Source organism: Malus domestica, chromosome 14, assembly GCF_042453785.1.
Source record: "Malus domestica chromosome 14, GDT2T_hap1".
NCBI classification, from domain to species: domain Eukaryota; kingdom Viridiplantae; phylum Streptophyta; class Magnoliopsida; order Rosales; family Rosaceae; genus Malus; species Malus domestica.
Window position 1 is genome coordinate 13,708,750 of NC_091674.1, and position 17,621 is coordinate 13,726,370.

At 37.6% G+C, this 17,621-nt stretch overlaps 1 protein-coding gene across 2 annotated transcripts; it reads left to right on the forward strand.

The window, feature by feature from the left end:
• Positions 1–10,825: 10,825 nt before the first annotated feature.
• Positions 10,826–16,257, forward strand: LOC103454698 (histone-lysine N-methyltransferase, H3 lysine-9 specific SUVH1-like). 2 transcript variants are annotated; one of them, XM_070812244.1, is made up of 4 exons: positions 10,826–11,268; positions 11,849–14,236; positions 15,314–15,406; positions 15,658–16,257. In XM_070812244.1, exon 2 carries the CDS (start codon positions 12,038–12,040, stop codon positions 14,183–14,185), a length of 2,148 nt encoding a protein of 715 aa, XP_070668345.1. In that variant the 5' UTR covers positions 10,826–11,268; positions 11,849–12,037; the 3' UTR covers positions 14,186–14,236; positions 15,314–15,406; positions 15,658–16,257. The 2 variants fall into 2 exon arrangements, with proteins under 2 accessions (XP_070668345.1, XP_008392516.1); XM_008394294.4 differs by lacking the exon at positions 15,658–16,257 and having other exon boundaries at positions 15,314–15,548.
• The last annotated feature ends 1,364 nt before the right edge of the window (positions 16,258–17,621 follow it).

Consider the following 17,621-nt stretch of genomic DNA (forward strand, 5'->3'; position numbering starts at 1 on the left):
TGTGTGCACAATTCCGAGTTTAATTCAATTCTTGCATTTTGCCATAGTTATGCATGTGGGGGTCATTTTGGCACCCACATGACAGCCCTTAAGGTTTTAGAGAGTGGTTTCTATTGGCCTACATTATTTAAGGATGCTAGAATATTTTGTATAACTAGTGATAGATGCCAAAGAACAGGTACAATCGGTGCCAAAGACCAAATGCCGCAAACCCCCATCTTTAATGTGGAGATCTTTGATGTATAGGGTATGGATTTCATGGGACCCTTTCCGCCCTCATATGGTTTTACTTATATTTTGCTAGCCGTTGATTATGTGTCGAAATGGGTGGAAGCCAAAGCCACCCATACTAACGATTCTAGAGTGGTGGCAGATTTTATCAAGGCTAACATCTTTTCCAGATTTGGCATGCCGAGGGTGTTCATAAGCGATGGAGGCTCCCACTTTTGCAATCGCACCATTGAGGCGTTGTTTAAAAAGTACAATGTGAAACATCGGGTTTCCACGCCATACCACCCTCAAACAAATGGCCAAGCCGAAGTCTCGAATAGAGAAATCAAGCAAATCTTGGAGAAGACTGTTGGGCCAAACCGGAAGGATTGAAGCTTGCGTTTAGATGATGCACTATGGGCATATCGCACTGCCTACAAAACACCTCTAGGGATGTCTCCATTTCGACTAATCTACGGCAAGCCGTGTCACCTACATGTGGAACTGGAGCACAAAGCGCACTGGGCTGTGAAAACATTCAATTTGGACTTAGATGCTGCTGGAATGAATAGGAAGCTCCAACTGAATGAACTTGAGGAGATACGGAACAAAGCCTATGAGAATGCAGAATTTACAAGGAGAAAACAAAGGCGTTTCATGACAAAATGATTCAGGGAAAAACATTCTCAATTGGACAGAAAGTGCTACTATTTAATTCCCGTCTACGATTGTTCCCTGGTAAGTTACGGTCTAAGTGGATTGGGCCATTTGTTGTCACTAATGTTTTTCCCCATGGTGCAGTCCAAGTTAAAAGCTTAAGGAACGACAACGAATTCAAAGTGAACGGATATCGCATGAAGCTATACTATGAGAGTCATGTGGGGCAGATTATGGAAGAAATCCCACTTAGTGCCGTGGGCCCTATCTAAGCTTAGAAGGAAGTTTCGTCCGGCTACAAAATGTTAAAGCAAGCGCTTCTTGGGAGGCAACCCATGTTTTGCGTTCCTAAAAACCTTCCATTTTCTGCAATTTTATTTTGCCATGATTGTCATTTTTATTTGTTGCTTGTTTAATTTTTTTTGGTGTGGGTTTATTTTTGAAACATTGACAGATATGCAAGGTATTTTACATTAAAATTCGTTGAAAATGAACAGGAGGCAGAAAAATACAAGAGGGAGCCTTCACAAAGGCTGCTTAGGAAAAGTCTCAATAGTCGGCGGAGCATCAGCAGTCGGGGGAGGCACAAAAAGAGGAGGTATCGGAGGTTGATCATTTGGAGCTTCACTATGTAGTATAGCCCCAAAAGACGAAGGCAAATACTATTGGAACAAACCCACAAACCTCTGATGATCAAGTAAATCTGACCATCAGATTCCTACATCTGGTCAATCTTCCTCTTCATTTTGTAGCATAGTTATGTGCAAGTTTGTGCAATTGTTTATTCTCATGCTTGAGCCCTCTAATCTCCTGTTTGAGACTCATCACTTCAACCGCCAATGATTCAACTTGACAAGTTCGAGCAAATAAACGTTGGGCCATATTAGACATAGAACCCGCATACTGCACACTGAGAGCCAGAGAATCCTTAACAGCCAACTCATCAGACCGTTTGGAAAGTAGTAGGTTATCTTTGGGAGTGACAAGGTTCCGGGCCACCACCGCAGCAATCATATCATTCTTCATCACCGAATCCCCAACGGTAAGAGGACTAGTAGGGGATATGAAGGATGGGTGCCATATGTTGTCTGGAAAAGGCATGGATGCCTTTTCACCAAGGTTCAAGTCAAAACGACGGTCGGAGGGGCTAGACATTTTCAAAGGTGTTGAAAAAAAAAGAGGTCGGACAAATCGAGATCTTAGAAGTGCAATGAAGGGAGTTTCTACGAGCAGAAATTCAAGTGTGCTTAGAAACGAACTGCTTATCCTCTATAAAAATCAGCACTCGACGGGATTTCAAAGACTGAAGAGGCGAGCTCAGAAATCGAAGAGGCCAATTCAAAAATTGAAGAGGCGCTAACTTTCTAAAAAGCTGGGCTTGCTCAGAAACCACGGGCCATCCTCTATTCCAGATTTGTCCGCACTTGTGACATGCAACCTCTGCACTCGACGGAGCACAGAAATCGAAGAGGCAAGCTCAGAAATCGGAAAGGCATTTACTTTTCCAGACGTGTCAGCATCTGTCACATGCACACTCAGCTTGCGGCGGACAATTTGTCGAAGCAACGATTTCAGATATCGAAGAGGCATTTGCTTTTCCAAACGTGTCAGCATCTGTCACATGTACACTCAGCCTTGCAAAAATTACGGGTAATCTGTCGAAGATTTCTGGTGACATAGAAAACACGTGAAGATTACTATTCAATCATCCAACGGTTGCCGACAAAAGTGAAAGAATATTACCGGTTATTAATTCATATAAATGTCGACCTTCACCCTCCATTGCAAGGCAGACATACATAACCCTTTTTCATCTCCGAGAATGCCTTCCCAACAAAGCCTCTTGAGTCATTCAGTGTTCTTTATTCCCTGGGATACCTCTGCAAACAACCCATCAAAAGCAAAAGTATTTCATATCATAAAGGTTGAAAGCAAGAGTATCTCATATCATGCTTTCTCCCTGTCCTTCTCCTTGTCGTTGTTTTTCACCTACGGGACAAGGAGAAAGAGAGCAATCAGCCAGCATTTGGTATCAATCTTCCGATCTGGAACTAACTGCCTGGAACCCCTTCATGATTGCTTACCTAGCCTTGCTCTCGAGTACTCATTTTCAACATCTTATGCTTCCTCAAGCTACCACATCTGCCTGGGGAACAGATAAGGGAAGTGAAAATGATACCTCGAAGCATGTGGAGACAATGTGCTAATTCATTCTCAACTATAGACAAGGAGAAAGAAAGCAAATGGTCGGCACTTGGAAAGATTGAAGAAAGAAACAGACCATCACCTCTACCTCGTGCGTGTCTGCCGTGCAGAAGAAACAAGCAGAGAAGAATGCAGACTGCACAACCAAGGAACTCTAATATTCCTCACTCAGAATTCCAAACCAGTTCGAGATCAAAGTTGTGGAAAGTCAACAAGATCATTTATCTCCAAAACCATATTTGTGTTCTTAAACTCTACTCTGTCTGGTTTTTACTTTGCTATACCTGTCATGTTTATTCGTTGTTTGTTTGTTTGCTTGTTTTTGTATGAGTTTATGCTTGAAACATTAAGGACAATGTTTGATTTAAGTGTGGGGGGGGTAACCAAGTTGTTTTGCATAAAATTCGTAGGAGTTTATCACCCATTACTTCTAGTGTTGTTCCTTGCTGTTTGTAAGTATTCTTAAGCTGTTTTGGAGTGTTTTAGTGTGTTTTGACATAAAAATCCGAAAATCTCATAAAAATTTGAAAAACTGTTTTGAAAAACCCAAAAAGAGTTGTTTTTGTGTGTTTATTTGTGTCTTAGGGTACCTTCCAACACAATGATGAGGATTTGGCTTTTAATTACATGACTGTTAAAGAGAGTTATAAACATGGATAAAAATTTGATTTACTCTTTAGTGTATGCTTGGTTGTGGTTATAATTTATGAATTCACAAGCAATCATAAAGGAAAAATCAGTTTTTGTAACATGCTTGAAGGAAGGAACTCAAATGAACGCTACAACCTTGTGAGACTTGAGCCTAAACGTTTATTTGGAGAGTTAATAATCTGTGCATCATTGTTTTCTAAAGTCGTTGCATGATCTCATTATTCTTTGCTTGGTTGCTACTTAGAAGGCGATTCATCATTTAGTTCAAAATGCTAGAACTCATGCCTATTTCATTCAAAGCATGCTATTGATTTGCATAACACATATTTAAGATAAAGTTGTGTAGTGACCACCAAAGCCAAATTGCCGTGCCCCTATTTCATTATGTGTTTAAGTTTAACCCCGTTGAGCATTGTTAAGCCTATGTTCTTTGTTAATCCACACTATCCTTACCTAGCCTAGTTTTAGGACCATCCATACCCTTGTTCTTGAAGTATAGTAAAGCATGACTTAAAATGAACTCCTTTTTTTATCAATGTATTGCAGAAAGCAAGTGTGGGGCAAGTGATTCTTGTGTGTGTGTATGTGCCAAAGTCCTTAATAAGGCATGGGTAGAAAAAAAAAAGAGTGAAAAGAAAAAAGTTTGTTAAAAAAGGGTCCAAAACATTGAATTCGGCCCTAAGTGTTGCATGAATCTTCCCTGTGTATTTAAAAGTTGATTCTGCATTCTAAATTGAATTCCAAGTGTCTATTTCATTGCTTTGCTTGCTATCGCTTTAAGAACGTTTGTTATTCCTATCCTTTCTTTATTAGCCATTGCCCCCAAGCCCTGTTACAACCCTTGACTTCAATCTTGAGTGTTGTGTGTTTCAATTTGTGGAGTTCGAAATTGGTATGAGCATATGGTGTCACTGGTTCTCGCATCTAAGTAGTAGCATTCCATTCATGAGATCATATCTAAACATGCTTAATAACTCCAGAAAATTGCTTTCTTTGTTATAACATATGTGAGTCCTAGTCTTTCGTGTTTGCATTAATCTTCTCACATATACTAGTGTAGGGTGTGTAGTCAGAAAATGTGTGTGAAAATAGAGAGCATCTTGTAAGAAATTGAGCAAATTCTCTAAGGCATGTTACTACATTCAAAACATCGTTTTAATTGGTTAATTGTGAACTAGTAAGTGGTGATTATGATTAAGTATGTGCTCAACTATAAAGATGACCAAAATCTATGGGAATGATGATTTTTAACATGTCATGTTTCATTAAAAATCCCTGAGGCAAATGTTGGAAGGTCAAGGTTGTGTTTTGTTTGTTTCGTTTGTTTTGTTTTGCTCGAGGACTAGCAAAAGCTAAGTGTGGGGGAATTTGATAGGAGCATATTTATGCGACTGAGTTAGCTTGTTCTCATGCATTTATGTTGTTATTTCTTAGTTAATTATGTATTTTAAGCTATTTTCGTGTGTTTGTAGGTCCATAGGCCTTATGAAGCAATAAGATGCATTTTGGTGCATTTTGGAGTAGTTTTGGGCTTGGAATGAATAGCACATGCATGGAGTAAGGTGGATGGACAAATTGAAGACTAAAGAGGCTAGGAATGTGTTAAAGAGAAAGAAGAATTAATGTAAAAAGGACAAAGAGCTCAGCCACAAAGGGGTGTCACTCCACCATTCACATTTCCATCATTGTCGTGCACCACCATTGCACTCCCTTTGGATTCCTATGCCGTGCATCATCATCCATGTTCCCTCCATTAACTCATTTGTTGCATCATTCCACCTCCCTTTCCTTTCTCTACCATGTGCACAATCATTCAAGTTCCCTAGCTGCAACACCACTCCATTTTACCCTCATGCTTTACATCATCACTTCACTTTCACCTTTGAATCATTTCAAACACCACTCATTACACTCAATTGTTACACCATTCCTTGTTCCCTCCATCATTTCAGATTTCATGCATCATTACATTGAATCATTGCACTCAATTGCTACACCATTCCTTGTTCCCTCCATCATTTCAGATTTCATGCATCATTGCACTCAATTGCTACACCACTCCATGTTCCCCTCCATTGTCATGCACTTCCTCTATAAAAGGAAGTGTGTGTAACATAAATTGAGTTCATACTTGGTTAGATCATTCACTCCCATTTCAACACAACCTTCATCCAAACATATCCATTCATCTTCACATCCATTCCTCCATACAAACAAACCTTCAAACACTCACCAACACCTTGTGCCGTAGCAAAGGAAGGGAAGGAAAGTGCTTGGACGTGCTTGTTGTCCAACTTGGATCGTTGGAGCGTTTAGGTGTTTTCTTTCTTTTGTTTCTAATGTTTAAATTCATTTCCTTTCGTTTTGTTGTAAATATGAGTGGCTAAACCCCTCTTGGCTAGGGGTGATTTCAAAGCCATGATTATGTGTGCAATATAATTTGATAAATTCCAGTTATGAACTCTTGAATCATGAATGCAATTGGCTTAACTATTTGATTGATAACTTATTTGTATTTGTTAATTAAGGGTCGACACTTAATTGGCATGCATAAATCCGTTGCTAGAATATAAGGAAGTTTCACATAATCGTTACAAACTTATATTCACATGTAGTAAAGGTCGCTTATAAACGATCGCGTTAAGTTCAATTCCTAGCATGAGTGACATGATGTCATAGTTACAAGTGCTTTGTCAATGCTTATGATTTTCATTAAACGTAATGATCTTTGATTGTATCTCTATTATGATGTCATGTAGGGAACTTCTGAAGAATGTTTTGGGTTGTCGAATGATGTCATCCAATCCAATAAAATAAAGAAAATCTGAGAGTTAATTAGTGATGTCACGGTTAATTTGGAGCATTGTCATTCATAGTTCAATGAAGTAGTAACTGGAAATCGAGTTGTTTGCATACATATCATGTGTGGAGAAAAAGCCTCTAGCCATCCCATCCATCATCTTATTTCTCACATTCGTTTTACAATCTATCTAGTTTTTCATACTTGTTTGTTTGTTTCAACTTCATCCAAATCAAAACCCCCTTTTTAGTTTCTTGTTTCAAAGTGTTACAAATTTGTTTTAGTTTGTGTTTTTAAGTGTTTTGATTCAAGTAAAAGTCAATTTTCGTCCAAAGTCATTCCTAGTGTCTAGTTTAAGTTTATTTGGTTGTTTTAAGTTGTTTTGGGTATTTTAAGTTTGCTTTGAGTCTTGTGAGTCTTGTTAAGTGTTTTTAAGTTTAGTTTTATGTTTTTGAGTCAATTTAGAAGTTATTAGCAAGCCCTCCTAATCCCCGGTCCAGAACGATCCCTACTTATACTTGTACTACAATTGTCAAAAGAGGGTTAAATTTGTGTGTTAAGATAATAGGTATTACAAATGCGATTTGGAAAGATTAATATGCAAGGAGACTGAAAATTTTTAATTCAGGCAATTAAGAAAAAGATACAAGTTATGTGGTAGATTTCATAAAGAGACTGAAATTTTTAATTCAGGCAATTAAGAAAAAGATACAAGTTATGTGGTAGATTTCATCTATTATCAAGAATACTTGACATTTATTGAAGCTAATTTTCTACTACACAATTTATCACATGTTTTGAGAAGTTAACATGACCGTTGATGGTTTGCTGATTTGGCATATACATACAGTTAATCTTGTATCTAGTTCACTAATTTTCCTCATGTAACTGTACTTAGGTTACTTTTTGATAAAATTGGAAATAGGATTCATAGAGAATTTCTTTGTATAAATCTTCATCTTTAAAAAAAATTACAATTTTAATTTAATATGTTCAATCCATATGACGTGTCACCACATCAACCTTGAAGTCACACGAATAAACTTAACAGTTATTTAAAGGATTTGACAAAATCTAGGCAACGTGCGATAAGAGGAGAGAGAGAAAAAAAGAAAGATAGTAGACAGGGTGGATGGGGTAGGGGAAAGGTTGTTGGGCTTTTTCAAAAAATTTTATTTGTTTTCATTTCTTTGAACTAAACATTATAATGAATTTTCATAAATAAGGGTCTAAAAGTTTAAAGAATAAATAATTATGTCATTAACATTTCGATTAAAATGTAGGTGAGAAAATAAGACAATAGGGTGTGTTTGTTGCACTGAACTATCTTGGAATGGACTAACTTCAAGGACTAAGCTAGACTAGCTTAGACTAGACTAAACTGGACTAACTTAGAGAAGCATTTGGTGTAGTGTCAAACTAAGAAGCATCATAATGAAAATAATTATATTTTAATTTCTTTTCTATTAAGATTATCAAAATTAATATTATTGGATGAGTGAGCCTTAATAAAAAAAAATAGCGACCAAATTTATAAGTGGCTTGAAGAACTCCCACTGTTATCTTTTCTATATCTGAATAAGTGTTATCAAAATTTATTGGCAATGACCCATTCATAATCACTAAAGTTAGCGGGACCTTTACGCGGCTTGAAGAACTCCCACTGTTGTCTTTTCTATATCTGAATAAGTGTTATCAAAATTTATTGGCAATGACTCATTCATAATCACTGAAGTTAGAGGGACCTTTACGCAGCTTGAAGAACTCCCACTGTTATCTTATGTGGTTTGGATTGGAATTGTACGTGGTAGAATGTTAATGGGCGGGTTGTTGAGATGAGGGGTGGCGAAAGATTGTTTCTACAGAGAGAATTCTTTGGCCTTGAAAAGAAATCTTAGCGGTGAAGGTTGGATTGTTGAAAGCATTTGGTATTTATACCATCTACCCTCAAGTCCATCAAAATCCCTCACCCATTAAAATCCTAGCAAATCTTTTGTATTCTCACTACACCTAGAATGTGTGGACTTTTTTAAAATCCTAAGACCATCTCCAAAGGAGATGTCAAATCCTAAGTGGAATGTCATGTAATCAAATTTGAAAGTAGAAGCAAACTCCAACTGATTTGTCAATCCTATATGGATTGAAATATGAGTTTTCATATGTCAAATTTGACATATAATAAAACGTGATGTAAAATTATTTTTAATTATTTTATTGTGTGGGTCCCATTAATGCACCTATTATAGATCGTCAAAATTTATTTTAATTTTCTTTTTAAAATGGGTCATACAAATATCATTTATAACAAAAAAAACATATCAGTTAGAAAAAGGAGAAAATCTAACTTTGCCACATCAGCCATCAAATTAAAATTTGACATTTATTTTTTGACATCTCTTTTGGATATGCTCTAATCGACTACCGTTGGATTTGAATGTATTCTGATTTCAAAATCTTTTAAAATCCTCTTTTTAAAACTATAATTGACTACACCCGCATTTTAAAGTCTATTAAAATTCTATCAAATTCTAATTTAACTACCTCTAACCCTCACTCTTCATTAATTACCGAAATCTGAGATTTAGAAGGTTAAAAAAAGTGAAATTTACGTATTAGAAAGACAAGTGGTAAATTTGACAGAAAAAAAGGACAAGTGGCAAAAGGTAGGGTACTTTATAGGCCAAAAAAATATAACGCTTATCATGTCCTTTAAGCACCGTTTGGTATGGGACGGAACACGTTCATCCCATAGAACGAATTTTGGTTAAATTTCTGTTCCACCTCCTCCTTGGAACAACTCGTTCCACTCCCGTGGAACACAAAATTATAAAATTTTAAGACAAAAATACCCCTTATCTTTTTCAATATTTACACCATACAAATCATAAAACAAACCCAAAATTCTTGGGAAAATTTGAAAAAATAACCATAATATGGACCCCATACAGAATTATAACCACCATTTTAAGTTTATGATCATTATAACCAAAATTTGATATGCAAGTACTAATATACCCCTAATGGGTGAAAAGTTATAAACTTCCTCATGTTTTTATCTGTGAAAAAACTAAAATAGCCAATCGCTCTTTGCACTAGCTCGTCTCTTCCCGGAAAACTGGTTACAAGCAAGATCAATGAACGACTTAAATGCTGATAACTGGAGTTGGATCTCAACCTATGAGCTATGTTAACTTTATCCTTATTGCCTAGGAAACGAGAATGGAAAGCCTATAACATTTCAAAGCCCGTTCAGTAAACTTTTGAACCTTAGCAGCAACTTCTACCTTCAAGACCTCATCTCCATTGCTAGAGGTGCTATGCAACTTATCAAAAATAAAAAGGGTAACCAATAAAGCAAATGGCACATCAATTCCAGGATTAAAAGGAAATAGATGGCAAAGGTGATCAGCAGACAAAATAAACAATGCCGCATTACACTTGTAGTTCAAAGAAAATTAATAAAAGGAGAGGACATCCAAGGACTTTAGGGTGTGTTTGTTTGGCCTCGTTAAGTTTCACTGGACTGGACTGGATTAGACATTAGTGTAGGCTTATGTTTGTTCTAGGCAGGATTAAGTTTAATGGGACAAAGAAGGACTCTCCTCGACTAGGTCCCTCACTAGGAGGTCTTAGTGAGACCCCCAAAAAAAAAAACAACGGGATTGCTAGTCCCCTCTCCCTCATCTACAAGCAGCGAACCAAGTCCTTCTTCTTCATACATGACTAGCAGCTGCAGCCTCCCTTCTCCAGTAACCAGAGCAGAGACAACTCTCGCTGATCTCCACCATCCCACAAACCCAACGCCGATTTGTCTTCCGCCATCTGGGTTGACCCGAACACGGTAAAGACATGTCTTTTGCTATCTTAGACTACGTGCACATCGTTCTCAAAACCTCACAAACGCCTAAATTTCCACCCTTACCAAATACCTGCTTCCGTTGATTCTCCCCCACCAATCGCGTTCTGTCACGAGAATTCAGCGAACCGTAATCTGAATCTGTGCGACAGATAAGGTGAGCAGTTAGTAGGAATTGGGAATTTTGAAAGGTGTTTGGTTGGTGAGAAAATTAATAGAGAAAATGGAATTGCAATTAGTAGAAATTGGGGATTTATAAATGTGATTTTCAGCAAATGGGAATCTGTGCAAATGGGAATTCCATGAAAGCATGGTTGATAGAGGTAAAACGATTTGTGTGTCTGAATTGGAGAGCTTTCAGAAGCATGGTTGATGAAGGAAAAAACATGTGTCTGAATTGGAGAGCTTTGAAAAGCATGGTTGATGTAGGCAAAGAGGATTGAGATTTCGAGAGATATAGGAAAAAATAGAATTAATAAGAAAATGTTAATAGATAAGAATTAAATAATATAATTTGAGAGTTTGTTAATAATTTTGTTTTTTTATCCAACATTGCACCAATCATTTTACTAAGTTAGTCCAGCTTGATTTAGTTTAAACCAATCCAACTTAGTTCTTGAAACTAATCCAGTCCAAAATAATTTGGTACAACAAACGTAACCTTAAGGAATAAAATTTATTATGTTAATAGTATATTAGTATTTTCATATCAATTTTTAGTTATAATTACCATAAACTTCAAATGGCTGATCCCAAAATTCATTCATCTTCTCTCCATCTTTTCTGCCGCTGCCTTTCTTTTCCCGTAGGCCTTCCTCCTCATCCTCTCCCGTAGCTGCTGCATCTCCAGGTTCGATCTTGATTTCTTCCATAGCCGCTGCATCTCCAGGTTCGATCTTGATCTCTATAGATCTTTAATTTTTCTTTTTTGATTGGGTTTTACTTTTTCGTTTTCTTGATTTTTCCATGGACAATTTCAATTTTCTGGGAAAACAGGATGATTATGAGAAAATAAGTTAGTTTTCTTGGTTTCACTGGTTTAACTTGTGAATTAAAGGTAACTTTTCTCACTTAATTTTACGATATACCTCAATTCCTTTGTTTGGTTGCTGAGAAAAGTCTGAAAAGTGAAAACCGTTTTAGTTTTGATTTTATTTTCTCATTATACAACTTAATTGAAGGTAATTTCTTACTTGTGGGAAATCTGGGAAATTAAAGTGAAAACTGGGAAATAAAAAGAATTTTAGTTGAATGATGTGTTGCATGTGGTTTCTGGGTTCGGATGAGCAAAAATCCTTGTGTCAACTTAGCTTAAGCTTAAAGCGAGTTATTATTTCAATTTACTTTATTTTCCACCAACAAAATAGTGTAGTAGTTGAATTTACCTTCACCCTATGAAAATATATTAATTTTGGGTAAATTTAGTTTTTATCGTCTCTCTAATTTATTTAAAACTTTGCATGTTGCAGGAGATTAGTCAACTTTGTATCTGCAAGAACTCTGCAAAGATTACTGCTTATTTTGCAATGTATTCTGGTTGAAATGGTTGCAATTTGATGCTGTGACAAGTTTATGTTGTGGCTGTTTCGTAGTGGAGGCAGTCTTTCTTACCGGATTTGTTGTAGCTGAAAACCGTGCTTCTTGCCTGAAACGATTTAATGGAACAAAGTTTAGGTCAAGAGTCTGTTCCTGGTTTTGGGTCACTTGACAAGTCTAAGGTTTTAGATGTAAGGCCTTTGAGGCGTCTTGTTCCGTTGTTCCCGTCAGCTTCTAATAATACTTCATTTTCAACTCCACAAGGTGCTGCTCCTTTCGTTTGTGTTTCTCCTGCTGGCCCTTTCCCACCCGGGGTTGCCCCATTTTTTCCGTTCTTCATTTCACCAGAGTCGCAAAGGCCACTTGAACAAAATCTGCAAACACCTAGTGGTAATGCATCTTTTGTCTTCAACAACCCAATATCAAATGCAGTCCCAATTAATTCATTTAGGACGCCTCCATCCGCAGAAGCTAATGGAGATACTAGGACAGCAAGAAGGCTTGCTCGAAGTCGTGGTCAGCCACAATCCCAAAGTGGGAATGCAGAGGAAGATGGTTTTGATGGAGAAAATACAAGGAAGGTAGGGAGCTCAAGGAGTAAGTTCCGGTCCCAAAAGAGGACAAGGGGTGGCCAGGACATTAATGTTGCTTTGCCTGATGTTGACATTGATGCAATAATTGATAATGTTCTTACAACATATACCAATACATTCCAACAAACTGATGGTGACAGGGAATCGCTTGTATATGCACTCACGTCCTATGACTTGGTGCGAAGAAGGATTACACAAATTGAAGAGATGAAGGAAAGAATACCTGGAGCCCCTAGAACAGGACGCCCCGATCTAAGGGCAGGAACACTCTTCATGAATAAGGGAATTAGGACAAATGCCAAGAAGAGGATTGGTGCAGTGCCTGGTGTTGAAGTCGGGGATATTTTCTTTTTCCGAATGGAACTCTGCTTGGTTGGGTTACATGCTCCAACTATGGGTGGAATTGATTACATGGGAGTCAAGAACAGTACAGAGGAAGAGCCTTTAGCATTGAGCATTGTTTCTTCTGGAGGATATGAGGATTCTGTGGAGGATTCGAATGTGTTGATATACAGTGGCCAAGGTGGTAATGCTAGCAACGATTTCAGGAGAGATAAGGAAATGAAGGATCAGAAGCTTGAAAGGGGTAATCTTGCTTTGGAGAAAAGTTTGCATCGGGGTAATGATGTCAGAGTAATTCGAGGTTTAAAGGATGTATCTAATCCAACTGGGAAGGTATATGTCTATGATGGTCTATATAAAATTCACGAATCATGGGTCGACAAGGGGAAGAGTGGTTGCAATGTATTTAAGTATAAATTGGTAAGGTTACCTGGCCAGCCTGAAGCATTTACCATTTGGAAATCAATTGAACAGTGGAAAGAAGAAACTACTACTACGAGGGTTGGACTTATATTGCCTGACCTTACTTCCGGAGCTGAAAATTTACCTGTTTCCCTGGTAAATGATGTTGATGGTGAGAAAGGCCCTGCACACTTCACATATATTTCTAGCCTGCAGTATTCTAAACCGGTGAATCTTACAGAACCCTCTGATGGATGTCTCTGTATTGGTGGGTGTCTCCCTGGTAATTCCAATTGCTCTTGCATTAAGAAAAATGGAGATTTTCTCCCATATACTGCAAATGGGCTTCTTGTGAACCAAAAATCCTTACTGCATGAATGTGGTCCATCCTGTCAGTGCCCTCCTAATTGTCGGAATCGAGTGTCTCAAAGTGGCCTGAAAGTTCGTCTGGAGGTGTTTAGAACTAAGGATAAAGGTTGGGGTCTGCGGTCTTTGGATCCCATCCGCGCTGGTTCTTTGTTATGTGAATATGCAGGACAAGTTCTTACTATTTCTGGGGTAGAAGAAATGGGGGGTGATTATGAAGACGATTACATTTTCGATGCTACTCGTACCTGTCAGCCACTCGGGGTTCTGCCTGGTGATTCTACAGAGACTTCAAAGGCCCCATTTCCTCTAATTATAAGTGCAAATACTGCTGGAAATGTTGCTCGTTTTATGAATCACAGCTGTTCTCCAAATGTACTTTGGCAGCCAGTCTTAAGGGAAAACAAAAATGAGTCTGACCTCCATATTGCGTTTTACACGGTTGGACACATACCTCCTATGACAGAGTTAACATATGATTATGGGATGGTCCCTCAAGAGAAAGCATACCATAGGAAGAAAGTGTGCCTTTGCGGGTCAATAAAATGCAGAAGCTTCTTTTACTAATGGGTGTATCATATGAGGATGATCTTTGATAAATTATGCTTCTAGAAAAAGGTTAGAGACCTTCAGTTTCCTGACTGAGTTTATTTCTTACTATGATACTTTTTCTGTTTGTCTTGTTTTCTTGTTTTATCATATAAATGCTTCTTAAATTAACCGGACTTTAAAGAATGATTAAATCTTGAACGTAGCATGAATGATCATGAAAACAGTTTACGTTTGGCACTTAGTAGTGGTTTTACGGTTCATGTTATCATGAAATATGTTGATTTTGTATGAATATCTCACCTGTTTGAAGACAAAATATGTAGAAGGAACATTCTTTTCCTAAAATGTTGGTTCAGAAAATGTGTAAAGGATTCGATTCTGTGTGTTGTGTCTTGGTTGAATCAATTTTTGTTTCAGATTCCAAAGTAAAAGTTTGTCATTAACACCAGTCTAGTATTTGGCGTTCACTTGGGTCCTGTTTATCCATGATCCGTCTTTATTGTATATCCACATCCCTGCCACCTTCAGGCCAGCAATCCTTATCTTTATTGTTGAATCCTGTATTTAATAGTTCAATGCCATAGCCACCTATGCGTTAAATTTTCAAGGAACTGTCTTCACTTATTACACACTGCATGGTGAGAAGTGAGAATATCATAAACCAGACGCAGAAAAGTAAAACTAGGTCACAGCCCATCTGGCATTGATCTATTTGCGATAACAAGTTTTAGAGACAATGGGTTTGCTTGGAACTAACTAATTAGTGCAGTTCCATCCTTGTGATTAGTAGAATGCCATTTGGATCATTACTCACGTCCGTAAATATGAACGCTGCATCATAATTTAATGTTAGCATGATTAATGGATTTTTCCTTAAATTTAAGCTAAGTCATGAATGCCTTCCCGATCAACTAACTATACTTTTTCTGAGGAACCTTGATCTTACGTATCAGGATTGACAATCTTGTATCAAATTTTGTGTCTTGTAAACTTATATAATGTAACTATGTTGCTATGGGCATATATGATTTGCTCTATTTCCGTACTGACACTTCTCAGTGTCCAAATATTTATACGCGACTTCATGTTTTTTCTATTTAAATGAAGTTCTTACCCTTCCATATTGCCCTGTCCCTTGTGCAGTTGGTTTGTATTACTTGGCGGAAAGAAGGGGGTGATGCGGTATGTGTGTCCTTTTGCTGTTTTCATTACCTTGGAAGGCATCTGGTTTCACAGGTATTGAGGAACATCATACTTCCCCCTTGTGACTTTAGTTAATGGGCACATGCGAGATCCGTTCTCAGCATTGTCAATGTACTATTAATGTATGAAGTTTGTAACATTAAAATTACTAGGAGATTTCCTGTGGATTAGTTTATTTACTTGTGTGTGGTTTCCTTTTTAGTGGAAAAGTAGGTTTCTTCTTTGTTTATTAACGACTTGCTTTGTGGAATCGGAGGACCTAAGCCCCATGTGCTTGTGCACAGGGTTATAAGCGCATTTGCTCTAGGGCATGCACCGGCTTCCATCTGTGCGTGGGCTCATGTTTTCCTTCAGGCCCCAAGCTTGTTAGACTGGAGACTGGTGACGGTTACTTGAGTCATGTACCCTAGGAGTAGGAGGTTAGTAGAGGTTCTTCTGGTAGAAGAAGAGGTTGTTGTGACTTGTACCCTAGGAGTAGGAGGTTGGTACTTACTGCTTGGGCATTTGTACGACGAGGTCTGCTTTAGGTGTGTGGTTGATCTGAAGTGAATTTAAGGTGAGTATCGGCATCGGTAATTTAGTGTCTACGATTCTACGGTACATTTTAATATTAGTGGGCGAATAAAATGATTTAGTGTTTTGCTTGGCCTCTCTCTCTCACTGATTCCCTCATGGTGAGTTTGGTTCGTCGACTATACTGGGGGCAGGACAGTAGCAGAAATTCTGTATGAGTTATTTTGTGCTAGTTTTATCACTTGGAAATTATGTATCTACATGTCGTTTTCAATTGTCACAGTTAGGTTGTCTTTCCAAGTCCAATGGGGCAGGCCGTCATAAATTCTGTATGAGTTATTTTCATTCATCTTTATAAGTTCCGATTCAAATATTGCATTTGCACCTTCGTTATGCCCTCCTAAGACAGGACTTATCTGTTTGATAGTCTTAAAGCAATATGATTAAAGTATTACTAAACGGGAGAATGACTTACATGTCACCGTGGTAGTGTTCCGTGACCCCTCTTGAATTTCTTTAAAACCAAAATTTGGATGAATTGAGTGAGGACTGACGTAAAAAAGAAGGTAGTGTGCTACATTTACCATCCACTTGTACCATTATTTATATTCCTTGTATCATCATTTGTACCGTTTTCCTAATAAAAGTAGGGTCCACCAATGGACGTGGATCCCATCTTTATAAGAGAGTTAGTATAAATGATGTACAACTAGATGACATTTTTGAAAAAGAAAACTAAAAGGGACTGTATATGTTATTTTTGTTTGGTTGGAAAGGACCAGACTTATCCGAAATCCAAAGATGATGTGGAATGTTGCAACCCATTACGTCGTCCGTCAGCCGGATAAACGGATGAATGTTGGGGTCCACGGGATAAGATCAAGACATTTTTCATGTATCCATCTCGGCACGTCATGAGTTTGGCCACTTCCAGCGGACAGTGCAAAACGTTCAAAAACCAATAATAACTAGTTTAATTCGTATAAAAACTCATCTCTAATCTATGACTGACTATAAATCTAGAGTCTAAGATCATCTGCAACCGAATAAGGGTCAAAGGATCATGTTTAGCCATATAGTCTTTCAATAAATTATATTTTAAGGAACAGTATCATACCATATTTTATACTATCTCCAACCGAAAGGGTCAAAGGGCTATAGGCGAAACATAATCCCCTTAATAATTTATTATTTTAATTGAATTAATATAGTTAATTAAATTAAACTACCATATTAAAATAAAATTTTCAAACATACTAAAATATAGTTATATAATCTTAATAATTTTTCGGATAGTATAGAGTGGTGAAAAGTATATGAAAAATGGTGTAGAAATAGTTTAGGTATTTATAGGGAAAAAATTAGAATTTTTTTTTTCTTTTTTAAATTCGTCCAAAAGAAAATTCCAACAACCTGATGTTAGCTAGTTGTTGCTAGCTGGCGTCATGCTGACGCTAGGTAGCTTTTGGAGGGCAAGTGGGCTGGGCTGGAAATGGCTAACCCGTTGGCCTAATTTAGGTGTTTTGGCCCGGTGAGGCCCAAAAGCCCTTTGGCCAAGTCGATTGGAGATGGCCTAACATGCCATTATTTGACTAAAGGGACATCAAGTTGGCCAAAAATAGCCCCCTCTTAGCCCTTTTTGGGTAGCTCTTTAATTGTAATAATTGATTTAAATCCTATACTTGAAAACATTCAACGGTCATTTAATTAAACTAACCAATAAATTTAAATTTAA